General features: G+C 39.7%; 1 protein-coding gene across 1 annotated transcript in view; it reads left to right on the top strand.

Annotated features, from left to right (window-relative positions):
- The window catches only part of LOC144519920 (CUB and sushi domain-containing protein 3-like), a 262,641-nt gene that overhangs the window by 94,005 nt on the left and 141,409 nt on the right, over positions 1-27,227 (top strand). The window contains exons 21-31 of the mRNA XM_078253451.1: positions 1,041-1,229; positions 1,831-2,000; positions 3,262-3,418; positions 5,391-5,582; positions 7,048-7,174; positions 8,822-9,024; positions 12,839-13,030; positions 15,676-15,814; positions 17,296-17,483; positions 17,867-18,061; positions 22,446-22,562. Coding sequence (XP_078109577.1) covers positions 1,041-1,229; positions 1,831-2,000; positions 3,262-3,418; positions 5,391-5,582; positions 7,048-7,174; positions 8,822-9,024; positions 12,839-13,030; positions 15,676-15,814; positions 17,296-17,483; positions 17,867-18,061; positions 22,446-22,562 — 1,869 coding nt within the window. The remainder of the gene's footprint in view (positions 1-1,040; positions 1,230-1,830; positions 2,001-3,261; positions 3,419-5,390; positions 5,583-7,047; positions 7,175-8,821; positions 9,025-12,838; positions 13,031-15,675; positions 15,815-17,295; positions 17,484-17,866; positions 18,062-22,445; positions 22,563-27,227) is intronic.

Below are 27,227 nucleotides of genomic sequence, written 5' to 3'. Positions count from 1 at the left end.
CAGAGGAGGATAATTAAGAGACAACAAGGTCACGCAGGTAGAGGCTGTCTGACCGTGATGGGAATGATCATCAAAGCATGCCATGTGGGTCGTATCCTCAGGACTGAGGAGATGGAGGGGAAGGGGGGGGTTACAGAAATAACGGGCCCCCATGCAGAGACCAAGGAATGGAGAAATAGAGAGATGGAGATGGGAGGGAGGTATACAGAGTAAGAAAAGAGATGAGACAGATGGTGATGCTGAGTGAGCAGTGTTGATTGAGAGGGTGGAGAGAGAGTGAAGGAGAGAATGAGAGAGATGTATAGTGAGTAGAAAAAGGGAGAGTTAGGGTCTGCTTCATGAGCGTTCTGGCTAAATGTTTGCCTGCTGTTCGTTGAAGTGAAGCATAACTTATGCAGCCATCAATATTCATAACATTTAGTTTGAGTGTGTGTATGTCCATGCTTGCTCTGTAATTAGCATCTAAAGATTTCCTGATTAGAAGGCCTTTTTTTAACTTTTTATAACCTTTGATGAAAATTTGCCAATGCTGTCAGGCCACATCCTACAGTAGGATTCTGCTGTAACATTTTGTTGAAATCAGTAGTCGTACATAGCTCTGCATACTGCCAAATACAGTCCGTGAAAGCAATGCTGCCGGGAGGAAGACCTTATTCTTCTTATGCAGCCTGAGTTGCATCTACATCTCAACAGCCTATGGATAATAATATTGCATGCAGGGTGGCCTAAATTTTGAAGAGCCCATCCTTCATCCAGACAGCCAGGGTTCAAGCTTTTGGCATGTATCCCAACCTGATGACGTGTCCTTGAGTAAGACCGTTAATCCCCACGAGCTACGATATTGCTTGCTTTGGCTGAACATGCACTAAGAGTTTCATTGAAGGGAGCAAGAGAACAGACAGTTTTTTCCTTGGGGATTATTATCAATGACAAGTATAAATAACAAATCATTCTAAGTGGAGTACTAATAATATAGTTTTGTGGGTAAAAAGGCATTTTTATCTGTTGCAACTGATTTCTTTTGGCTATCTTGTTTCCAGAGTACGATCTAGAACCCTGTCAGGACCCTGGAACGCCTCAGTTTGGCTGGCACACGGGCTCCAGGTTTGGCATTGGTGACTCACTGACATTCTACTGCAACACAGGATATCGTCTACAGGGGGCGAGGGAGATTGGGTGCTTGGGAGGTGGCCGTCGCATGTGGAGTGCCCCTCTGCCAAGGTGTGTGGGTACGTGGTCAGCTGCTTTTTATTCCGTTTTCTTTCCTGTTTGTGTTTTGCACAATTTGCTCTGTGAGCCAATGTCATGTTTTAAATAAACTTTATTAGACATTAGAGAACTCAGTGGCATTGGAATTACAAAGTAGGCTACAATTTAAAGCTCAGACCTGTAATTAATACTGATGTGAGCTGCTGCTGTAGGTTAAAACTATCCTTGGAGATCTCTTTTCCACTGAAGGGTGCTCCACTTACATTACTCGCAAATGTCAAGGTCTGACTCCAGAGATCCAGTCGTTTCATATCAGAGGCATTGTGTCTTTTAAACTAGTTCCATCACACCCTGTGTTGGAGCACCTAACATGTTTTTGTACAATCTTGTTTCTGACACACCCGTTTAGCCCTGTGTTGGAAAAGGACTGCTATGATAACATTAATTTTACATGATAATAGTGCATGTAAACAAAAGTAATTGTAAGCAAAAATATTCATGTAGGGCTTGTAGTGACTTCTTTTCATTGGTAATGTGTTTTAAAGTAGACATGCTCTTGTTTTAAAGGAAAACAAATAAATTAATTATTATTATTGTCTGTGTTTTAAAAAAAACTTGCAGCGGAGTGTGGATCAACAGTCTCCAACAATGAGGGAGTTCTTTTATCACCAAACTATCCAATGAACTATGATAACAGCCACGAATGTGTGTACAGCATTCAGGTTCAAACAGGCAAAGGCATCAACATCACTGCCAGCACCTTTCACCTTGCACAAGGTGACATCATCAAGGTAAAGACACAATAATGTTGCTTTGTTGACAGAAAATAGATAACCAACAAATAAACACAGGGATTCGGTTAAGAACTAGATCAAATCAATTAGTGTCATAGTTGAATTAATGTTTATGTATATGAGGCTCTTTTTATTATGCACAACATGGGAAACCAGAAAAAGGGATTTTGTGCAAAGTACCAGACAGAATGCAGAATAGTTTTGCCTTGGAAGTCAGAGCAAAGGTCAAACGGCGGCAGCAGCATCATCCCTTTGGGAAGGAAGGGATTAATTTCTTTGCTCAAAGGCATTTTAACAGTTTTGGTAAGCACCACAAATGTGATGCAAATGACTATGTAGTCCCCACTTCACAGCTGGAAAGCACTCTTTTTGGGATGCAGATGTCTTGTCTAATGCTCCAATTAACATGGCATTGTAGCCTGCTATCAGTGTTTCTAGTAATGGGGTTGTGTAGACAGTAATCTCTTGTACTTAGTCATTTCGTGAACATCTGAAATGTGAAAAGACATGCTTAGAGAGCTGATTGACGTGAAGAAAGAGAAAAACAAAACAAGACAGAGAGGGCCCCACTAGTATTTCAAAGGAAGAGCCCACAGCTTTGTATTTTTATTTTTTATTTCACAGATATAAATCAGAAAACATTAGGTATACTGATGGATATTCATAGGAATTTAAATGGGTGCTTCTTCAACAAATAATTTCCATTAGGCACATGGATCAAAAAAGATCTGTGATGGAAAAAAACAACAAATAAAGCTTAAAATGCTATTAATGCTATTATATTCAACAAAAATCCACACAACATATACAAACAATGTGGGCACCTTACCCTTTGCTTAGAGAATGTGCTGCTTTTAAACTCTCAATTTTAGTTGTAATATAACATTTAGTCGATAATTGGTGTTTACTCAGGACATTTGGTGAAATAAATAGCATAAAAAAAATAGATAAATATATATATTCCTTCAAACCTTCAAAACAGTCTTTTTCTCTCCAGGTGCACAGTATCAAATCAATGGGAAGAATTATGGTCACTCTGCTCTAATTTTCACATCTCATTTAGGACATTGGTTTTGCAATAGATGTGCCATATAAAACAGATGATATACAGTACTAACTGCTTCTTTTTAATTGTGGCTCTCTTTCTTCAGTATTAATATTTAATTCTTAATATTTTCATTCTACTTTATTGTGGGTGTTTCATAATCCATGAGCAGCAAAGCTCCCCATCATGTTCTTTTTCTCTGTCTCTCATCAGGTGTATGATGGAAAAGACGGTGCAGCCCCACTCCTTGGCACATACACAGGCACGTCGATGCAAGGTCTGTCTCTTACCAGCACCTCCAACTATCTGTGGCTTGAATTTTACTCTGACCAGGAGGCGACAGCAGCGGGGTTCCGGCTCATATACCACAGTAAGTCACATTTCATTTTCTGGGGGAGGAGGGGCTTTTTTTTCCAAATGGGTGAATTTAGCATAACTTCAGGAGCCAGGCATCTCAAGTAGCAGAATTTAAAAAAAATGTTTTAACTGACCCTCACCCTGATTCACTGTCTTTCACTGTCAGGGTATCTATTAAACACAGCATGCTGTTTCTGCGCCATTCCTGCAGGAAAATTAGCTTTCTTCTTTCCATCCTTTCTCTTCCTCTGCCTCTCTCTATGTGAATCCCTTTTCCATGTTTTCCTTTGCTCTCCTCCCCTGTAATTGGCATCCATGCCTGCCTAACTGTACCTTGTTAAAACAGGTGAATTATTGTTGGCATTGTTTGAAATCAGTGTGTTTGTGTGTGCTTTAGCAATGTGTATATGCATGCACTATGTGCCTCATACAGTATGCGTGTGTGTATTGAAAGTTTGGGTCATTGCTGTAAGTGGGCCAGTAATAGATGGGTTTTGTTTCTCCCCCTAATTGGCTTGCTGACTGTGTATTGTTGCTAACCATTTCTAATTTATTACTGTGGTGAGAGAATGTTTTGGTGACACTGCATTTTGCAGTCCACTTTGCAGTCCGTTTTTGTGTTTCACCTGCAATTGAGCTTTAAAATCTTTTCTTCTACTAGTGGGTTTTCTTAGGTAGAATTCAACATAGTTAGTCAGAAAGGCAACAGGCCAAGTGGTTTTTTGAATGAATAGTATGAAAGCAAATACGTTTTTAGCTAGCTTGCAGCTACTAGACCCACACCGGCAATTTTCAGTCTATGATAATTTCACCAAATGTGGTACAAACAGTTGTACTCCAGTTTAAATACATCCATTTTTACAATAGAGTGCAGTTCGGCATTACTCGTGGTTTTGGTTTTGCAACCTGACATACCTGCAAAAGTAATAATAAAATATACGTTAATCAGGGATGTGGAGTCATTTAGAAAAACTAAATAAATTGCCATCAGCGTCTAAATGCTACTACAACTTGTTTAGAAGAAATGGCGGTTTAATTACGAGGCACCTTTTGAGTTACCCAATTAGCCATAATTAAGTATAATTAGATTTAATTTCAGAATTTCCCATAGATGTGCACACGGTAAATGACATAATGTAAAATATTTTCCATCTGAAAGTGGTCTTTTCAACCAGAATGAATAGCCCTTATTAACTTGGAGAAGTTTGACTGATATATGAACAGCACGAGGGCAAGGAGAAGGTGTGATATGGGCAGCTTAAATCTTGTCTGAACATGAAATCTGATCTTGTTTTCATGACTCTTCTACCAAAAGTGCGGAGGTAATTTTCTAAATGTGAGCAGTCACTGCTGGAGATTTATACTGGGCATGACACTTGTAATACTACCATAACATCTGGCATGGACCTCGCTGTGAGAGGAGACCATAAATCAGCACTGCTGGGTTTATGTGCGGCCACTGTTGCTGCATAGCAGAGCACTTGCATTTAGTACCTGAAAGAGAGAAATACATATAACGACCATGGTTAAGATGAAACATGGTGAGCTAAAGAGTTATTGCAACATTTTATTTTTTGTAGCTTGTTGATTTTCTTTTATTTGTTCTACCCCAAAGTGTTACGAGTGGATGGGCTGTTTCTCAATTGTTGGTAAATGCCCACACACAATTGAACATTTAATTGTCAACATCTAATTGTGCGCTCTGTCCAAAAGGAGTCTTTACTGCCAAGTAATATAAGGGGCTGTAAGCCCAGCCCTATACTGGAAAGTAATTCTCAAAGCTCAATCAGTGCCTCTTTACAAAACAGATAAATGGAAATATGACATTGGTTCACAGAATGGCTGCTCTCCAGTGTACTTGGTTTTAAATGCTGACAAGCAGTTCTGTGTTTATATGTGTTCATGGTCTTCATGTTATGTCATTCTTCAACTCATATTCTTCTCCACCCTTTTCTCCTTTTCCTGTGCCTCTGAATCTCGTCCAGGCTTTGAGCTATCCCACTGCGATGACCCAGGTGTGCCACAGTTCGGCTTCAAAGTCAGTGACCAGGGTCACTTTGCTGGAAGTGCCATCACGTTCGGCTGTGACCAAGGTTACACCCTGCACGGCAGTGGCATACTCAAGTGCATGACTGGGGAGAGAAGGGCATGGGACAACCACATGCCGTCATGTATAGGTAATCCTTTCTGCCTATGTCTGTATGCTGTCTTTGTCTAACATTTTGGTCCCTTTCTCTGTCCATCTCTATCTTTCTATCTCCTTCTGTAATACCTTTATATTATTATTCAGGCCAGGCACACTGTCAATGTTGCTCAGCTAGGTGTTAATCCTAAAGAGTCCCAACATGATTTCTACTTAATTGAACTTTGTTGAGAGAAAATAGGCTGGTTGTCATTTTGAAAGAGAATCTAAACAGCGCTGATGTTTAATTGTGAATCAGTAATCTCTCTGTGTTCTTTATGCAGAAATGGCTGTATAGAGTCATTAAGAACACAGTAGTGAAGCAATCTGAATTGCTATTGAACCTTTACTGTGATGCTCTGACTTTTTAATTGATGAGCTGCGTTATTTAAATGTTTTAATCCACCAGCCATTGATCAGCATTTTTCTAAAAGTAAAGGCATAATTATCAGAGTATTCATATCAGATTGAGTCATGGACATGATGTACAGTCTTGGCTGTATTTTCATATTCATAACATGCTGAGAAAGAGAGACAAAGAAATGATAAAGCTATTACCTGCACGCTGCTAGAGTCTGGAAGGTGTTGTGAGGCAGTGTCTGTTTCTCGATGTCTAGCAGTGATGGATTGGGGTAAAAAATTATTTATAAATTCCTGACGTGTGCAGAATTGCACTTTAAATGCCACAGTGTCCTGCTGCCTTTTTCAATGAAACGTGTATTTGTTCCGTTTTCAGTGAAAGGACTTCAACCTGGCATTGTGGCATGTTCAATACCATCATAAAAAGAACTAAATCAGTCAATTGATTAACTGTTTAACAGTGCTGGATCACTAAATGGTCAATATTAATAGTAAGCTTTGTATCTGTGAGCTGAATGTGAAATGAGAGCTCGAGCCATTTCTCCAGGGCCACATCCTGGCTCCACATCCATCAAGGACTTTTACATTTGTCCGGTGTTATGATACTGATTGTAGCCTACCACTGTTGCAGTCTAATGCAATTTTCCTATTAATGAAGTGCCATTTGTTCTGTAATATAGATAGCAAGACGATATCCAGGGGAAGAGACAACATAGATTGGATGACAGCCTATATATTCTCTTTTTATTTATATAGTCTTTTTAAAGTTAATTAATGGCATCATTAGGAGGCATACTTAGAGACAAAACACGTTTTGAATCTGCCACTATCCCTGCCCTGGCAGGAAGTCCTTGTTGCAGTCCCATTTCCTGTTAGAATAAGAAAATTGTCTTTTTCTTTAGCAGAACTGTTGCTCATTAGTCCTAATTGTATACTCTGAGCTTCAGTGAGCTTGAACTCTGAGAGCATTTCTTCTGTATTTGGTTTCAACATACTATATGAGCATTTGCTTGTGTGTATGTGTCTCCATTTCCTCTTGTGTGAGTTTCCATTTTTGCTGGTTTCATGTATTTTGTGTTCATTTGTATTTGTGCATGCAGCGGAGTGTGGTGGGAGTTTCAAGGGTGAGTCTACAGGGCGTATCCTCTCCCCTGGGTATCCTTTCCCCTACGACAACAACCTGAGGTGCACCTGGACAATTCAGGTCAACTCTGGCAACATTGTCAGGTAACTCCAGTTGCTAATAACATGGTCATATAATAATAATAAATAAAAATGTTTGCTATTGGCTTTGTATAACTAAGCCATCCATACTTTTTAGAAAAAAACATAATATAGAATACTTTATTTAAAGCAACACCAAAGATTCTTTTGTACCTTAAAATAATGTTTCCAAAATCGTTTCAGTGGTTCATCAACTTGTAAACTTCGGCGGTGAACGGCACTTCTGCATTCGTTTTGTGGCACTCTATCGGCTATAACCGCACTATGCAAGTTTGCCAGATCGGGTAGCGGATCTATAGTTCGAATGAGATATAATGAGACATTACAACAGCGGTAATGGACAATTCCGCTTCCAACCTGTAGGGGGACCGAAGAGGAAAAGTGCTTTGGTGTTGCTTTAAAGGCCTTGAACGCTAATTGGACATTTTCCAGGACTGTGTGGGTGTGGTTAGACTTGGAGAGTGATTGACAGCTTCCTGAATCCACTGTTAGTGTTGTTGCACCTGTTAGGGCGGGACAAATGACACCTTTTCATCCTTATTGGTAGAAAGAATTTGTGACATAATGAGTTCCCATCTAAGTTCCGGCCCACCTTCAACCTGAAAAGAGTCTAATCAGCCAGAATAGCTATAAAAACCTGAGGCTTTAAGATGTGCAATAATTTCTCAAAATATGCTAATTGCATTGAGCGTCATTACTCTTGAAATATGGTGAGGAAAAAAACTATATAAAATTGGGCCTTCAATTTTTTGTTCTATAAAGAAACTAATATATTAGGAATAAGTTTAAATCAACAAAGGCACAGTAGGAGACTCTACTCTTACATAAGACTGCAGTTGATACACATGGAAATTGCCTAGAAGTTAAGTGATGAGTTGATTTAAATACATCTTAAATAAACTGATTAAATTAACTAACCTGACTTTAAAAGACTAAAAGATTGTTATGAGATGTTGCAAAGTTCAGTTAAGATTTTAAACATGAACAATTCTCCTCTAAAGCGAGATGTCATCAAGAGAACCAGCCTGCAGCAGATCCATTAACAATGATTGGGACAGGGACTTTGTAGACACGGACAGCACCCAGGGGGATTTTCCCGGGACATGGAAGCATTATTTTTTTGGTTGAGAGCTCCTAGTATTACTGTGGAATAAAACCCATTTGGGCTTAGAGGTCGAAGTAAACATGGTATGATTTCATAAAGTTAGCCACACATTCTTTGTCAGAAGAGCTGCTTCAGGCCATCTCTTGATGAGATCCCAGATAAGTTTGTGCACTCCTATTTCTAACTTTGGCAGAAATTGATTGATGATACCAAAACTAATACCCAAACTGGAATACCCAAAAGCATGGGGACACAGTTTATAGATAGATCCTGCTTTTGAACTCAACTTAATCTTTCAGCAAGTTCAGCAACCATTTTGTTTGCCTTCTCGAGAACATTTGTTTTTGTTGTATTTGAAATGCAACATTGTGCAAGTGAATATAAGCATCATTAATTCAACTAAACATGAGTGAGTATAATGCCATATAAGCTGAATTCATCTCTGATCATTTGTTAAATGCAAAGACTTGACTTAAATGGACAAAATTTAACTTAGGCCAAACTAAGCCAAAGTAACAAAATCTTGTGTTCACCTCTTCTTCCAGTCTCCAGTTTCTTGCATTTGACACTGAGGCGTCCCACGACATCCTTAAGGTGTGGGACGGGCCTCCCGAGAACGAGATGGCTCTGAAGGAGGTTAGCGGCTCACTGCTGCCTGAGGGGATCCACTCCACTCTCAACATCGTCACCATACAGTTCGAGACTGACTTTTATATCACCAAGTCTGGCTTTGCTATCGACTTCTCCAGTGAGTATTTACTTTTGAGTAGTTGATGTACTGTAGATGTTTACTGTTATTTATTTGCTTTTGGTGAGAGTCTCTCTGAGGAGTTGAAGAACATCAGGTATTTTACTTGGCATATATGTAGGTAAATATACAGGTACGTGAAAGTTGTATACTGCCTGACCTGAGAATGTGTCATAATTCTTAACATTTCTGTTTTCTAACTGTCTCTTAATATGGCACGGAGTATGTCTGTTTATACAGACATATTAAAGGTGCAGTAGGCGATGCTGTGCAAAGATTGTTGTTTGAACTCAACTGCCAAACAAATACACCCCCCCCCCCCCCGAAATATGGCAGAATCGGTGTTGGCTAGGTTGTGGATTTGCAAACCGGTACTGCTGTAAAGCCTTTTGCTGTTTCTCAGCGATCTCTTGATAACTTCTGGCCGGCCAGTGATGTGTCAAAGTCTGTTTCCCCTGTTTCCCTCCTGTTAAAATGTGTAGCGCCCCCCTCCGTAGTTAGGGTTTGGTTTAGGTAGGGTGGGGAACAGAGTTCGATACAACACCGGCACATTCACATGCAACATCTCGCCTCCCCCCCGCCCCCATTACTCGCTTGCACAAGCAACTGGCGCCGCCTGTTGCTAATTGGCTGAAATAGTGTTTTGTGGCTCGTGCGCTCCTGTCTGTTTGTTTTCCATTTACACAGCCAGGGCTGTGTAGGAACACCAGATATTTTTTCAGCGCACACAGAAAATAGAGAGCTAGGTGACCGTGAGGAGATATTTGCTGAATTTGACAAAAAGGGTATTTGATTAACATTGCTTATTGCACCTTTAAGTGTAGTCACTGCAGAGCATGCTAAGCATGTAAGGAGTTAGAGATTAATACCTTGATGATTTTGAAGCAGTATGTCCCAAAATGATTTCAAATTATCAAACTGAATTATGGTGCAGCTTTTAATTTGAACATGTCCTCATGCCACGTGGATCTCTCAATATTTTATGTAATCGTTAACTATGTCTTGATGAGCAGTGAAAGTCCCAGGTATTTCCCTGTTCACTGCTGCAGACTACTAATGTGGTCTACATATTCTAATGATGAATAGTTTCAAAACCAAGCACACAAGTACAGCAGTTCAACACCTCATGTATGCTATGTGTGATGGGTTTGTATTTTCTTCATTTTCTTTAGTACACAGGCATGGCAGCATAATGTGAAAATCAATTACACTACAGGGGATTCACTGCACACGTTTGAAGCTGTAATCAATTCTGGAGATGCATACTGCACTTAAATACCCGGTTTGCCTAAGGCTATTGGTTTTCAGAAACAAAAACCTTTTTGTGTTAAGTGAACTTCTGCAGACCTTCTTCAATGGGTGAGTGTCTTGTGGATGGTAGCCAGGATAATTTTGAGGATATCAGTGTGTTTTCAGGTTGTTGTACAATAAGAAGAAACCTTTTTTGCGGTTGAATTCATTATTTAAGCCATAATTCTGAAGATGTTACACTTACATTCATTGTCTATGTATAATTGACGTTAAGTGTCTCTTTTTAACAACTAGTACAATGACTGTTCAGAACAGGGTTATTGCTTGGTTTTCAGTATTATTATTTTTCTCACAACTTACCATAAGTGCAATTCAATCAGGCTTGGCTGCGGCTCATCATGAGATTCAGCTGTCACACATCCAGGTAGCGATGTGGCCCAGGCGGGGAAAGCAGGGAGCCCGGGAAGCCGCTATAGCGTGCAGAATGGCCAGTTAAATGTGTGCAACTGCCGGCAACAAAACACTGTGCTGGAGAGCCCAAGAGCCTGGGGTTTCATCTAACATGTGTTTGTGTACGATTAATTTCATCATTTGCATGTAGGGTAGATGGCAATCAGTTTTTGGCGGATGATCACTTTTTGGCACGATACTGGTAGCACACTGCGAAGACATGTTTGATAGCAGAGCCGGTGAACCGCAATCAATGAGCCGTCTAGAGATGTAGCAACTCCCTGCTCCCGCTGCTGTACTGCGCATGCGGGAGACACACATAAACCTCGTTTTCACCTGGTAGTAAGATCCGAGCTGAGTGATCGGATCACAAGTGGACAGCTCTAAGTGCAGGTGAAAACTCTCTCAGGACACATTGAGATTGGATCACAAAAAACACATTTGGAGGTGGTAGATGTGTTCACATTCTAATAGTAGTGAAACGGGAATGTGTCCACATTAAAGACCACCTACTCAATTGTAAACGGAACTACGTACTCATTCAAAGTATTTCTCATGTCTCAGAAACCACTGAGACTGAATCGTGTGTTTTGGATGTAATTGTCATGTACTTTTAGTGATGTGTCAGTGTTTTTGTTGCATGCTGCCTGCTCCTATATCCCTGGCTGTCTCGAGCTCTCTGCAACGCTGTTGGCTTGGATTTACCGTTATTTTTAGTTTCATAAAATGTCCCCAAATTCACCAATATGTAGGACATTACTAAAAAACCTCCTGCTATTATGTTGTCTCCTTCTGTTAATTATTAGTCTCGCATTACCAGAGCTACACCGCTGTCTGGAGTTGACAGTGAAATGAGTGGTGAAAGCAGCGGCTGTGAAACAGTTTAATTTCCTATAAGTTCTTTACAATAAAAGTCCCCTGTTATTTTGGTAATTAAATGCTTTTGTTATGAAGCAGCAAAATCAGGATATGTTGGGTCTTCATCAGCAGTATTGAACACGACTCCTAGCGAACATGAAACGTAAAATAAAGCAGGTATAATATAAACTAAACTTAAAACCACAGAGATTCCGTTAGAAGCTACAAACGTACTGAGAGCCGAACAGAAACTTTTAAAAACATCTGTCTCTCCTGCACCGGTCCAGCCGCCTGTCAGTAGATCACCATTTAATATAGGCTGCAGTCTATGGTCGGCAAGCAGACAGACTGTGGGCAGCACTTTTTCATTTTTCACTTGATTTATGTGAAAATAACAACTGACATTATAAACACACACAACCAGCCTGTTATGCAAACGGAAATTATGTACGTGTTTATTTGCATATAGAGTGGGGAAGTGAGATCCGATAATAAATGGTCACTGAGGATGCATTTGGAGACACATTCTACAGACAGGTGAAAACACATGCACCTAGAGCTGTCCACTTGTGATCCGATCACCCGGTCAGAACAGCCTAATATACACACGCACGAGGTTCCTCGATTTATAGTTAGATGTGAACTATTATGATCACTTGTTTCACAGATGTTAAACTTATTGACTGAGTTTTTTGCACTTACATTTTGAAAACACTTTGTATTGTGTATGTCACCTATTAATCAAATAATATACAATGTCACCATTACCTTTTAAATCCATTTTTGTATTTGTTTAACATTCTTTACTTGTGTACTTCTTGTGATGTATTTTAGTATATATTTCTAGATGCATTTGTATTTTAGAAAGAAAAAGCAACAACAACACCAGACTGCAATATACTTAACTCTGTTAAGTCTCTCAATAAAGTCTGTCAAGATGGGGATATTTGAAGAATCCATCAGATTTTACTAGATCTATCTCAGAGCTCTGGGCTCCACAGCTGTGGTTTAGGGAAACAGATAAGGAAAACACAGCAGGATTTTGACTGATATCAGTCAGTAATCTGCTCTGTGGTCTAACTCTGTTTGAGCTACAGTATCAGCTTGACAGCTGTCTACCCTATGATATGAAATTGTGTGTGTGTGTGTGTGTGTGTGTGTGTGTGTGTTCTCTCGTGCACTCATTGATTCCCTGTACTTTGCATGCACATGTGCGCTCATGTATGGGTGTGTCACGTGTGTGTTTTCCCTTCAGGTTCACTTGCGACAGCTTGCAGAGATCCAGGTATTCCCATGAATGGCAGTCGCAACGGGGAAGGGCGGGAGCCCGGTGACTCGGTGACCTTCTCTTGTGATCCGGGATATGAATTGCAGGGGGAGAGTAGAATCACCTGCATCCAAGTGGAAAATAGATACTACTGGCAACCCAGCCCTCCAAGCTGCATCGGTGAGGGGGGGTAGGATAGTGTGAGTTAGAGAGAGAAGGGGGATATGTGTGAAGGAGACAGAGAGGTATGGATTGAAGGAAGAGAAGCAGGGTAGGGTAGGGGATCAGAGTAAAAGAGAGACGGTGAAAGGAAGAGGGAGCAAGGGCATTTTTCTATGAACTGGCAGTAGCAGATACTATAATTATCTCATTGATGTCTTAAGAATATGTGCAGGATAAACAAGCCTCTTCAGATATGTTTGAGTCGTTGCCAACTCTTATGTGGACAAATTCACTTCTGTAGCCAGTCAAAGACGGAGTACTCTACGGTCTCCCAACACATTGTCTTATTAGAGCTTAACAGCTAATTACTTAAATATGCATTAGAAATGATTACACTGAGTAGGTCCAAAGAAACCTAGGTGTTGCTGCCAACAGGTCTAGCTGAAGTTTATTTCCTGGCCAGGAAAGAGCTCGACATTTGTAAGTCTCATTATGCAATTACAAGATCACGCAACTCAGCGTAATGCAGTGGCACCAGAAGCACGTCTGTATGAGTGAAAACTTGATGTAAATGTCAGCTTTCCTTTTAACAACTTCAGTGTTACCACACCAAAAGAGCAAAATCCTCATCAGCGTGTTTCTAACACCTCTTCATTGTGAAACATGACAGCTGGCAATTTATTCAACTCAACAAATGACAAGTAAAGCCTTTTATGAGGTTTTAAGATTTAGGCACAAAGTATCCTCTCACGTGCTAAGGGACGAAGAATGTCCTTAAAAATCATGTCAACATGTCCAGCTAAATCCTAGAGCAGAAATGTCCATATGCAATAATTGATTAAGATGCCTTAATATCTTGTTAGTTTCTTAACTGCCTCGATCCCAATGGGATCCAAGATTCACATATCAATAAACTATAGAAAACATCAAGATAATTACATGACAAGCAATGAGCAATAAGAAAATCTAAGTACAATATTCACTTTTGTGGCATTAGATTGTTGAAAGAGTTGCATAAGCCTTAAAGGATAATTCCGGCGCAAAACGAACCTAGCAGTTAATAACAGATGTGTACCCACTCGATCGTTCTCTGGGACATGTTTTCATGCTAATCGAATGTGTTTGTAGCTTGAAAGAAGCTAGCGCGGACCGCTGATTAGCTTACAACGCTAGTATTCAGGGCACAGGGAAAGTAGAAACAAATCGCTATTTTGTACCATTAAAAAGGCTCAAAATATCACCAAACTTCAACGGTAGCATAATGAGGGTCCCTAAATGTTAACCAAAGCATTAACAACTTTGTAAGTGTACAGACAGTTTATTGAAAACATAGATTATAAAGACACTCGCGTTCACGTTTACATGCGGCCGCCGTCTTGAAAACCAGTCATGACTTACAGCTGGCGATGCAAACTAAAATCAAAAGCAATTTGCTCAATATATCTGAAATAATCACACCAATGTAAAACATAATGTAACATGTACTTACTCAGTTACTTTCAGTTTACCATGTTACTCAGATAACTGTCCATCTGGTCCCTCCGGTCTGGGTCGCCGTCTCCAATTTATTTTCGGGACATGGAACAAAGTTTCAAGTACCACCCTGTTTATCAGAGAGGGGAAATCTTCAGACTGTACAAAACACTGCGTCTCTTGGATGTCGTGACGCAACAGGTCCCACTCCGTGCAACACAGACACTCCTGTTCGGTGGCCATAGCTTCACAATGTCTGCAGGTACACCACCAGTTTCCCGAAGTACGAGGCTGTGTTGCGGCATTGACTACCGGAAGCTCTCTCTCTTTCGTAGCCCTTTCACGGACCTCCCGCAGCTCTTCGTTCAATAAACTGTCTGTACACTTACAATGTTCTCAGTGCTTCGGTTAACATTTAGAGACCCTCATTATGCTACCATTGAAGTTTGGTGATATTTTGAGCCTTTTTAGTGGTATAAATAACAATTTGTTTTTACTTTCCCTGTGCCCCAAATACTAGTGTTGTAAGGTAATCAGCGGTCTGCGCTAGCTTCTTTCAAGCTACAAACACATTCGATTATCATGAAAACATGTCAAAGAGAACGACAGAGTGGGTACACATCTACAACCCCTAGGTTCGTTTTGCGCCGGAATTGTCCTTTAATAAAAGACAGAACCGAGATCCATTGCGTTGCTTGAATAATTTATAGTTGGTATTTTCTCCATATTTATCGTATTTTTATGCTTACCTGATATGTACAACTACACAGGGAGACAAACTTTGTTTTTTGTGTGCAGTACTGACCTGTTGAACACTGAAAAAAACATTTAACAGGCTAAACCAGAAATTAATTGGAAAAAATCCAATTCCTTGGTGAGACAAGTGTCAGAAAAATATCTCCTGTAATCATAATGTAGGGAAATAATGGCATAGTCTTTCTAATGCCCTGGTTTTTGGCCTGATGCCATTGCCGTACCTGATGGTTGTTGCTGAATAAGGTCGACAATGGCCATAGAATTTGAGTCAATTATATTTAATGACCTACAAGTGTACATTCCTTACTTGTCTCTCAAACTGTATTCAGCTCAGCCAAAGACATTTGCAGCAGGACAGGCACATTTAAAGATTTTCTTTGTGACCACTATGTGCATCTTTCTCATCCATCTCTTCTTCCTTTTTATCTCTCAAGCTCCTTGTGGTGGGAATGTGACTGGATCTTCAGGATTCATCCTCTCTCCCAACTACCCACACCCCTACCCTCACAGCAAAGACTGTGACTGGCTTATTGCTGTCCACTCTGACTATGTCATCTCCTTGGCTTTCATCAGGTAATATGAGCTGCTGCAATATCCATTTTACTTTGCTTAGTTGCTTCTAGTCAAAACATAAAAAAGAACAACAATGGAATTGTGGTGACACTCAATGTCTACATTACCAGATGAAATGTAAAAAAACAGGAAGATTTTGTCAGAGTTACATTATTTACATTTTAAAACATTTCAAAATTTTCTTCACACGTGTGGACCAAGTTAATTTGAAACAATTGTTGAAAAAAATCCTGAAATTCAAGGTTTTTACAGGATATGAACAGTGGCTCCAATACAAACCACTAGAGACAGTGAAACAGCTATTGCAATAATAAATTCATGGTCCAGTAGCTTACAAGATGAAGCTTTCCCCAAACCTGTGGTATGTTTGTAACCTACCTGGAACAGAATGGAGTCACTTCTTAGTGGACGCACAGCAGCTCAGGTTGTGCCTTGGAATTGCTTGTTTTCTGCAGTGGAACCAGCTGTAACATCATAGTATTGAGCAAAGTTGGCCATGTGTGTTAAGCAGTGGACCTGAGTTTGAGTCCAGGTGTGTTGGGAGATAGGGAGACATCAACAGTGCCTCTACAAATGCCAAGAAGGCATGTATTCCTGCCACTTTGCTGAAATGTGGTGAGACAAGATTTCTCGATAAATACTGTATATTGCAGGCAGAACTGTGATAAGAGTGAAACTCATTTCCGAGCTGAATGATACTCAGACCATAAGCTTTACATTATTAATTGCAATCTAAATACGTAGCAGCAATACTGATAGAGCAAACTCACAGATGGGCCTGAGGGCAATTTTGATGCGCCGTGTTGCTGTTTAAGTATTATTTTTATAGTCGTTTCATGAAGGGCTGGAGAAGGAGCAAATGTACATTGACGCTTTCTGACCTCCCACCCACTTTCCCTCTTCTTGAGGTGAAGGAGAGGAATTCACCATGTTTCTTTTTTAACTTTGTCCTTCAAAACAAACATCTAATAGAGTTAGCACAATGCCGCTTTCTCCCTTGGGAACGCCAAATGAAAGGATGGAGTTATGATTTTAAATTGGAGTTGCCTTGATCCAACTCAAATGCAATTATCTCCAAGCTATTTACATTTTTGTCATAAACCACGCTCATTATTTTGAAAACAAATGCTCCTCTCTCTCTGACTGCGGCATGTGATTTGATATACAGCGCTACAATATGAAACGATCTTTTCACACTGCATTGCCTTTTTCGTCTGGGAAGATTTTATGCCAGCGCAGTGTCACAACAATTTAATCTCTTTTCACCTCTTGGGGGAGATATCTTTTTTTATCTCTTTGTCTGGAGATGGAAAACAAATCGCTTGGCATGACTCACTTCTAGCACTGCGGTGCACACTCTCCTTTTGAAACTCTGATGCATTTTAAATCTCACATACAATCTGTAAAATCTGGTGCTTAAGACTTGGCAAAAATAATAACTGTTGTATCTTGCATTTGTGTGTTCCTTTCACTTGTCACAGCTTCAGTATTGAGCCCAACTATGATTTCTTGTATATCTACGATGGGCCAGACAGCGGCGCTCATCTGATTGGCAGTTTCCAAGACAGTAAACTTCCTGAGAAAATTGAGAGCACTTCCAACTTCATGTACTTGGCATTTCGCAGCGATGGCTCTGTGAGCTACACCGGCTTTCAATTGGAATACAAAGGTACTCTGAAGGCCTATGCAAGTGGGATTTTATATGCGTTTTCACAAAATATGTATGTATTACAGCAGGGGATTTTGTTGTGTGTGTATGTATATATATATATATATATATATATATATATATATATATATATATATATATATATATATATATATGACTCAGTAAATAACATACTTGAAGTTATTTTACACAGCTATTTTTTCTAATGTTGATGCCAGCTATGAGAATAGCCTGTGATTAACCCTTATCCATTTCCACTATGTTTACCATGTTACTTTTTAACAAGTTATGTAACGTTTAATCTCACACACCCAGCCTGTATAACTATTTATCTATTAATTAGAAACCCCTCTCACTTTATACACTAATATTTTGATTGGCAGCAAAACTGCGGGAGGCGTGTTTTGATCCGGGGAACGTGATGAACGGCTCTAGAATGGGTACTGACTACAAGTTGGGATCTATGGTAACATTTCATTGTGAGGCTGGTTACCTGCTGCAGGGCTACTCCACTCTAACATGTGTCATGGGCAACAGCAAGAGACCAGAGTGGGACAGAGCCAAACCAAGCTGCCAAGGTGAGAGGTAACACTTCTGCATTAACAGAAGGCCTGAGTAGCACTCCAGCTGTTTGGTCAATATGTGTTAGTATGTGATACCAGGACTGTGCTGTGTGAAAATGAGTTGAAGTGTGGTGTACATGCCTCTCGCAGAAAGACTCGGAGAAGAGAATTCTGTGTTATCGATGTAGAGCACTTTAATCTCTGCAGATCATTTACTGTTCGTTTTTATTGCTGTAAATAAAATAACAGGTATGAAGGACACGCTACAGTATGTCAGAACTGTATATCACAGGTTTCCACGGGGTCTTAAAAAGTCTAAAAAAGTCAAAAAATTCAAAATCAAACTTTTAGGCCTTTAAAAGTCTTAAATTCGCAGAAGTATTGTGTTGTAGGTCTTAAATAATTTTAAACAGGTCTTAATTTCCCTACCTCTAATAATAGTTATTTCTGTCTCTATTATAATTTGCTGTATTACAACTACAAATTTGACCAATATGCAAGTTATGTTGCAGCCAATTTAGACACAAGTCCTATAATGCCATTGAGGAAATCAGGGAATTGTTTCAGACAATGTTTCCGCACTCTGATCTGTGTGTGTGTGTGTGTGTGTGTGTGTGTGTGTGTGTGTGTATTTTATGACTTGTGGTTTTTTCATGATTGTGGTGACACCCGGATTGCTGCTGATCCTGCTTGATTCCCACCACTACTATTATTGTTAGTCATAGTCGTATTATCTTTGTTACTAGAATTGTCATGTTCATCATGTCATTCAATTATAACCACTGCTTTAATATTTTGAGACTTAATTATATACTATTATACAGTAGTTGGCTATTATTGTAGTTTCTCCCTCCTTCCCCCACCTTCCCTAACCAGTCGAAGCAGATGGCCGCTTACCTAGAGCCAGGTTTTGTTCGAGGTTTCTGCCTGTTAAAAATAAGTTTTTCTTCGCTGCTGTCACACCAAATGCATGCTCTTAAGGGAATTGTTGGGTCTCTGTAAATTATGTTGTGTAGTCTAGACCTATTCTATCCGTAAAGTGTCCTGAGATCATTTCTGTTATGATTTGACACTACAAATAACATTTTATTCAATTGAGTGTTACCCCCAAAATGTACATTATATTAAATAATACACATTTATGATCTGGATATCAAGTTTCCTAATACTATAACTTTAAACATTAGACAATAAAGATTTAAAAAGGCTTAAAGAGATATTTTGCTGATTTAAATTCAGCTCTGTATCATGGCAGTGTGGGCAGTATGTTAGAAGAATGTTGTTTGGCTTCCCTCCATGGTGCCAGTGCATGGAGCTCCGAGCAGTGGAGGTCTGCTGAGATCCGCCGGTGACACGTCATGCAGTTCTGCTGATATCGGCTAGATGACACAAAATTAGTTACAAAATGGTTTCCAACAGCTGAACTCTCTTTCTGATTACAATAAATAATGTCCTTTTCAGCTCAATAAACACGATAGCAAGAGGATCTACCCATTCACATAATATTTCAGGTTATCAATTGATCAACCCATAAATCCACTAATAAACGGACCTTAAACTTAAAAGCTGCAATTAATCTAAGAAGAGTAATATTAGCTTGAAAGAAATGGTTGGTGAACAAAAGCAATGTAAATACATGCATGGTATACAAGGCACTGACTTCACAGAAGTGAGGCAGCCTTTGTGGTAAAGAGAAAGAAATGTCTTCACCACAAAGTATTTTATTATCTTTTATTAAAATAGAAAATCGAAAGAAATATAAAAGCCACAGTTTGGTGTAAAGTTTTTACCTGGTCTGTAGAATTAGTTTAAGTTTAAAACTAACAGTAATTGAAGCAAATTCATGAATCTGTTGGGAATTTTATAGTTTTACAATTTCATTGTGTTGCAAAGAAAATAACATACCAAATATAGATTGTTTATTATTCACAGCCAAATCTACAGTGGAAGTCATTTCCTAGAGCTTTTCAGTATCGCAGTGATCCCAGTGTCAAGGAGAGAAGTGAGAAAAGATGTGAGGATTTTCAAGATAACTATCCAGCGCTCCTCCCTCAAGTAGCATTACACCATTTTTAATACTCCTCAAAGTATCTGATCTGCCACGGTTGAATTAGAATTCAGCTCTCATTTGCAGCAGTGGGGAACAGTGGCACCCACTCTCACACCAGGGAGCTATTCATTACTTTTACAGTTGGCACCTGTGCAACTTCACTGAACAGCCCTGAAGTTATGTGCTTTACTAAAGGGTCCATCAGCATCTCTCCATTTAGTATTTTCACTTTGAGACCAAATCTGAACTGATGACTTAACAGTCTAAAGGCTAAATCTAATGGGTTCAGCTGCCCCAACATATGGCCAGCTCCTGTCCCTTCACATTATTTAGCAATTAACTGAAGTTGATAGTCTTTTCCCAAAGAAGCAAAACCTGCAGTTTACTTTAAAAAGTCAGTAATTGCCAACAAGACTGATTCTTATTGCATTATTTGGTGTTGAATTGTATTGTGGACAGCAGAACCCACATTTTAATACATACACATGCTAAAATGTATATCTGCTTAACAATTTTATGTAAAATGAATTAAATCCAAGATGTACATTTTAGACGGGATTACTTGCATAACTAGAGTCAGGCCAATACATTTGCAGGATGGGATTATTGGTTGATATTATCTTAACTCAGAGATATCTTTATAGGTATATATACCAACTGATAAGTGACAAGAAATTGCAGTACGGATATGTCAAAAATATGTATGGAGTACTCAATAGATATCTTGGTCACAGTTTGTTAATAACCAAATTGAAGGGATCGGCAGTGGTTCGGCTCTAATTGTAACCCTGATCAGTTACAATTTGTCTGTCATATTTTACATTTCCACTGAATCCACTGACTGTCCACATTGTAACATCTCAACCAATACATTTAGCAGATTAGATTAGGTTCCATTAGCACCCATGTCTGTCTAAATAAAGATGATTGCAGGGCTTGGTCAATATCCTTCAAACCAGTTAAACTATTAAAACATTGGAACCTCTGTATTTGCAGCTGCCTTTCTGTATGTAATGATACAGCAATATCACGTTTAAAAAAAGGCTGTATACTGTATATACATGTTTAAACATTTTGTTAGAGTTTGGATATTAAAGATAATTGTGAGCTCTTTGGAAATGAAACCTAATACATGGACAGCTTGAATGGCAACCTGATTCCCAATATCATCATATGTATAGATAATAACTTACCTTTTTATTCTGGGGATTTAGGTTATTCCTACCCATCAGTCTTTTTGCAGAACACAAAATATTTTTGGAGGTTTACAGTGTGCCCACTTTTTCTTAGCACTACACTCACCTGTCAGAATGGAACCATTAAAGCATATCTTGAGAATCCCTTTCTTTCCGTAGTGCTGCTCTCACCTGCTGTGGATTGACAGTACAGTGTGCCCTCATTCCCACCAGCAGCATTCTCACCCAGCACCACACCATGGCTCCTATTCTGTCTGACAAATCAGCTTGAGTCAGGCCCTGTTTACACAAATACGCTTGTGGGTGAAAACGTAAAAATATTTTATCAGATGTGCCATTCGTTTAGACGGCGACGGGGTTTTTTGGGGCTTAAAAACGCAAAAAAGTGAAACCACCCTCTAGAGTGGAAATCTTAAAAACCGAAATCTTAAAATCCACCATCGCGTTCCCATCTAAAGGGTAAAAAAAGTAAAGTAAAAGGTGCAAGTAAAAGTATTCAGGGGGAAGATTTTGGTTGCTTCCCCCCTTGTGGATGGAGTCATCATACCTTTCTGTGGCTTAGTAGCACTTAATGCATAACCCTAACATGAATGAATAGTCTTTTCTAATGTTTCAGTCAATTAAGATTGTAAATACTTAGCCAGGAACTTTAAAACAAGAGCAACTTGACTTGTTATTTACACTGCTGACTGAAAACCTGTTTCAGCTGAAAAGTTAAATCCAAGTTTCTCAAAACATGCTGCTGGGCAAAATGGGCTGAATGAAGTCAAGGCATGTGGAACTTTTGTGATTGTGTGTTTTGTTGATTGATAGTGTTTTTACTTGTTTTGAAGGCTTATTTAGGTATTAACCCTGTAAACACACCTGACTTCCTTTTCTGTCCTTTTATAGCTCACTTTCCTTTTGAAAATGTCCCCAAAGTGTTGAGTGTCAAATTATTTTGGTATGTTGGCCAAAATGTGTCAGCAACTGAAAGTTCAAAGGTGGCTTTTCATCTCATTTTGTGATATGAACTGCTTACCTGTGCACTTGTGCCAGCTAACATGGATTTGCTGATTGCATTTTATTTGCCAAGTTTCCTCAGGTATTGTAAGCTGGTTGTTTCACATTTGTTAACTGTGTTTTTTTGTTGCCTGCCTTCCTGTCCCCACAGCTCCCTGTGGCGGGCACTTCACAGGTTCAGAGGGAACTGTGCTGTCTCCAAACTACCCTCATAATTACACCAGAGGCCAGAGCTGTGTCTATGACATCTTCGTCCCTGGGGACTTTGGTAAGCATGTCAAGCAATATTTTCACAGAGTTGCAGATTTCTTTTTAATTTTCTTTACATATAGTCTGTTCAATTGCTTTCAGAAATATTTTTACTTCAAAGATGAAGTGAGGGGAGAAGGCTAAGATAATTATCTGTTAATGATGATGATAGAGCACAGTCTATGAAGAAATTAAGGCTTATTCTCAAGCTGGTGATGGACAAGAGTACTACCAAACAAAATGTTCAGACTTGCATAATTAATTTCCCTGTTGCACTTAATTTTTTTTTCATGCGTTTCAGTGTTTTGTTAGTTTGGATCAGTACGTTTGATGGTTACAGGCCATTGACACTCAGATAAATGCTTGTCTGCTGCTTGATTAATATTCAATCCCTGTATAAATGCTTCATATGTGACAACTGAATTGACAATTAACCAAGCCAATGGTTACACTATGAATAGACAAAGGGCAGTGAAGGCTACTGCTGTTCCTCACAGTGGTGCATGTCTAATGAAATCACATTTAATCAATACATACACGTTAGCATTCCATACCAATATACTGTTAGGGGGCAGCTGCTGGCTGTTTCCCACTCTTATGTATGACTTGAAACGCAACCTGAAAAATAGCAAGAGGCATTAAAGTAGAATAAGATCAGGGCAAACACAAATTGATTGTGTTGACCGCTCAGATGCTCTGTACCATAGGATGGAGAGGAAGGACAAGCAGTGAAGGGCTGTGGGCAGTAGATGGAGCAAGCAAATTCACTGGTTTATACAAGCGTCTTTGTATATACATAAATCAGCAAAGAGCTCCCTAAGACCTGGATGTGCTTCTGCTCAATATTCCATGTTAGTCATAAAGAGCTGCAGAAATCGTAGGCAGAGGTTTTTATTCTGTAAAGCCTTGTGCTTATGAAACACAGATTAGCGTGCGATGATCCAGCCTGACAGTTCACATCCTCTGTTGCCATCTCCCACTGCTCATGGAGTCCCAAAGGTCTTTTTATTTATTTATAATATACTGCATATAAATGCCTTTGCTTAAACTGCCTGCAAAAGCTTAATGGAGTGTGCAAGTCGGCAAACAACTTTCCCACCTGGGCTGGCGATTTTATTCCAGGGAGTATAGGCACAGAGGCCATTGAAAAGTCCCACTGATTGTGAACAAGGCCGCTGTGGCATGGTTTGAGGGAAATATATTCTGGGTAGTAGTCTAACACAAAGCAACTGGAATTCACAGCTTGGGTAGAGTAAATTATAAATACTCGCGTCGCCATATGCACGCAGATTTCCCCCCATAACGCTTGTCTAAACGTGGAATAAAAAGTGAGAACGCAACACCACTTTTGCGTTTTCTCTTCAGATCGTTTCCGTCTAAACATAGCCTTAATGGTTGAGTTAAATTACATTTAAAAAATAAGGACAAGTAATGTATGTAGAGTCCAGCATTTTAGTGTTTTTAACCTCGAGATAAAACCGTATGGAGATAAATTCTGTTTTCTCTGTAGCTGCTTGGCAGCGAAGTATAGCCTATAGGCAGTGTGATAGCAGGAATCACATTTCAGTGTCTAGTATACAGGTAATTGAAATTTGTAAGCACCTAGGGTAGAGTATCAAATGTGTGTTCTAGTCTGTCCCTTATATAACCAATAGCGTACCATAAGCCTTAGAGACATTACAGTATGTCAGCCACGTTGAACTGGCAGTAAAAGGTCAGTGGGAAATATCATCTCATGAGTCTGGTCCAATGACCTGAGGGTTTTACACCTGAGTTGGGAGGGGGGTTGCATGTCTTTTGCTGTCAAGGTGTAGCTACAAGGGCAGTCCTTGGTATAAATATATGTATTGTAAAATGGTTCTTAATATTTGAAATGTGTTGCAAGCACACTGTAGGACACTAAACAGGTTAAGAGTTTGAAGTAGTACTTCAGTACTGTAGTGTTCTTAATGATTATTATTAGAATAATTTATGTCAGTGCCAACACAGCGCCTGCCATCACGTTGAGTTATGGTTGCCAGGGTGGCAACCAGCCATCAGCTATTGGCAGAATGAAAGCTGTTTGAATTGTTGATAGTCATAAGATTGATTTCACTGCTAAGTGGCTTAGTGTCACCAACAATGAAAAAATAGAATTAACAGTGATCGACATGTTTTTTTTATTTTAAATTTCATATTTACAAAGTAGCCTCAAGTATAATCTAACTATAAATTGCAGGAACGTCTGTCTATCTGTGTGTTATGCGCACATCTCTAGAACCGTTAGTCCGGTGGATTTCAATCTTGATAGGTGTCTTGCTACGGGCATGAGTAAGTGCAGTGCCAAGTTTGACGTAATTTGGATTAGAAATGCAAAAGATATCGTCAGTAAAAGAAGCACACATTGGCTTTTGCCGCTCTAGCTCCTGGCCACTCCCCCTCTCACACTGCACACTGAGCTCAGCGCAGGACCAGAGACAGAGAGGGTCGAAGAAAGCAGCAGACCCACAAAAATGTGCAAAGTAGCACTACTTTGGACTGTCTTTGACTTTGAATAAACAAACGACAATTCCCGAATTTAATGACGTTAAGGGCCTTTGACTCTTTTCCTGCTGTTATATTAAATTGTTGTGAGCTAGCTGGCAGAACATAACGTAGGCCTAATCTCTGAGATTATTCCTTCACAGCGCTGTGCAATGTGAGAAAATCTCAGAGTTGAACCGGGCAGACACAGCAGTTTTCGTCAGACTCACCCTGGGTTGGGTTAATTAAGTCTACTGTTAACTTACAACACTAATAACATTACCGTCGCCAAAATACCCCCGCGACTCAAATCCCCTACTTCACCGTTAACCGTCAAGCCACTAAACCTAGGTTTAACACATCAGCAGAGGTGTTAATTTCCATACAGCTGTATGGAAATTAACACCTCTGCTGATGTGTTACATTCGTTAACGATCATACGACACAAGACAACACACTCTCTCTCTCTCTCTCTCCCCCCACACACACACAAACGGTCCAGTTCTGGTGGTTGATGAATGCAAATATGTGCTGATTATCATCATAATCATGATCATAACGGGCCAGGTGGGTAGTGCACTGCCATGAGTCCATGACGCTAATGTCTGATTACTCCACATTGTCATTGTGATATTTTGTGATTACATTCTGAATCTGCCCTGTTCTCTGTCAGGTAAATACAGAAGTAGGTTGGCCTACAATGTCTTCCTCTGATGTAGACGTAGCCTACACTGTAAGGCAGTAGTAGGCTATACAGTGGAGTAAGTGGTTTGGGGTCCTTCTGTAAGTAATCTTGGGGTACAATTTGGTTTTGAAGAATTCTACAAGCAGCAATACCACAGGCCAAGCAATCGCCCGTTCCACATTTTAATGGGCTCTGTACTAGTGAGTTAAATGCAGTAGGGAAATTGCCTCCTGTTAGCCTATTCGGATCTGTACTTTAGCAGGTATATCACAACTATATTAGATGTGGATATGCAGCAAACAAGGCAGGGCTGGAAAGTGTTCTTCATATTTGAGTAAATAATAAACACTGTTGAAGTTGAAGTCTTTCAAGGATAACTTGATTTCGTATTACAATGTGCAATGTTGCCATCTTCCCAAATCTTGCCAGTTATCTCACAGATAATATAACTGGATCACAGGTTGTGATAAAAGAAAAGAAAAATGACAGTAGAGTGTAGCATTGTTCTTTTCCTTTTACACCAAGGCAATGAAGTCAGCATTCTTTATTGTTTTTGTTTTTTTTAAATAACAGTAAAAACTGATTGCCAACAGGGGCAACCAGATGGAATCCAATGGTTGATAGTGGTTCAGATCTTGTTGTCTGGGGAAGCTGTTACTGTCAAGCTCTGCAAGTCCTTTATTACTGCAGACTTTATTTTTTTTAACTACAAGATTTTTGCATGCATACATATGACTAATACTTTTCTGTTTTGTGCTGGAGTTTTTCTAAGAGCACAGGTTTACACTGTGTGTAGTTAAAGGTCCTATGTCATGCTGCTTTTATATAGGCCTTAGTGGTCCCCTAATACGGTATCTGAAGTCTCTTTTATATAGGCCTTAGTGGTCCCCTAATACTGTATCTGAAGTCTCTTTCCCGAAATTCAGCCTTAGTTACAGCCACTAGAGCCAGTCCCACAATGAGCTTTACTTAGGATGTGCCATTTCTGTGTCTGTAGCTTTAAATGTTATTGAGGAGGAGAGGGGGGCAAGGTGGAGGGTGGGGGTGTGGCCTTGACCAACTGCCATGCTTTGCTTGTTTTCAAGCCATGATGTCTCTCTCATTCTCTCATTTCGGGCCAAATTCTCTGGGTGGGCAAAGCAGAGAAAGGGGAGGTTCCAGATTGGCCAATCTGAGCTTTCATTTTCTCAAAGGCAGAGCAGGATACCCAGGGCTCGGTTTACACCTATCGCCATTTCTAGCCACTGGGGGACCATAGGCAGGCTGGGGGAACTCACATTAATGTTAAAAAACCTCATAAAGTGAAATTTTCATGCCATGGGACCATTAAGATTCTCTGACAGGTTATCAGTGCAAAGGAGTGTGACAGCTGAACAAGTTTTGTATGTTTATTTATACATGTGTTTGATGTTGGCAGATATGGTGTCATAGTATGGTTTGTATAGATGTACTGTATTCTATCCATGCTGTCATGGTTTCTGACTGTCTGACGGATTA

Source organism: Sander vitreus, chromosome 6 (genome assembly GCF_031162955.1).
Source record: "Sander vitreus isolate 19-12246 chromosome 6, sanVit1, whole genome shotgun sequence".
Taxonomy (NCBI): Eukaryota; Metazoa; Chordata; class Actinopteri; order Perciformes; family Percidae; genus Sander; species Sander vitreus.
Note: the sequence above shows the minus strand (reverse complement) of the source record. Positions and strands in the feature narration are given on the sequence as shown.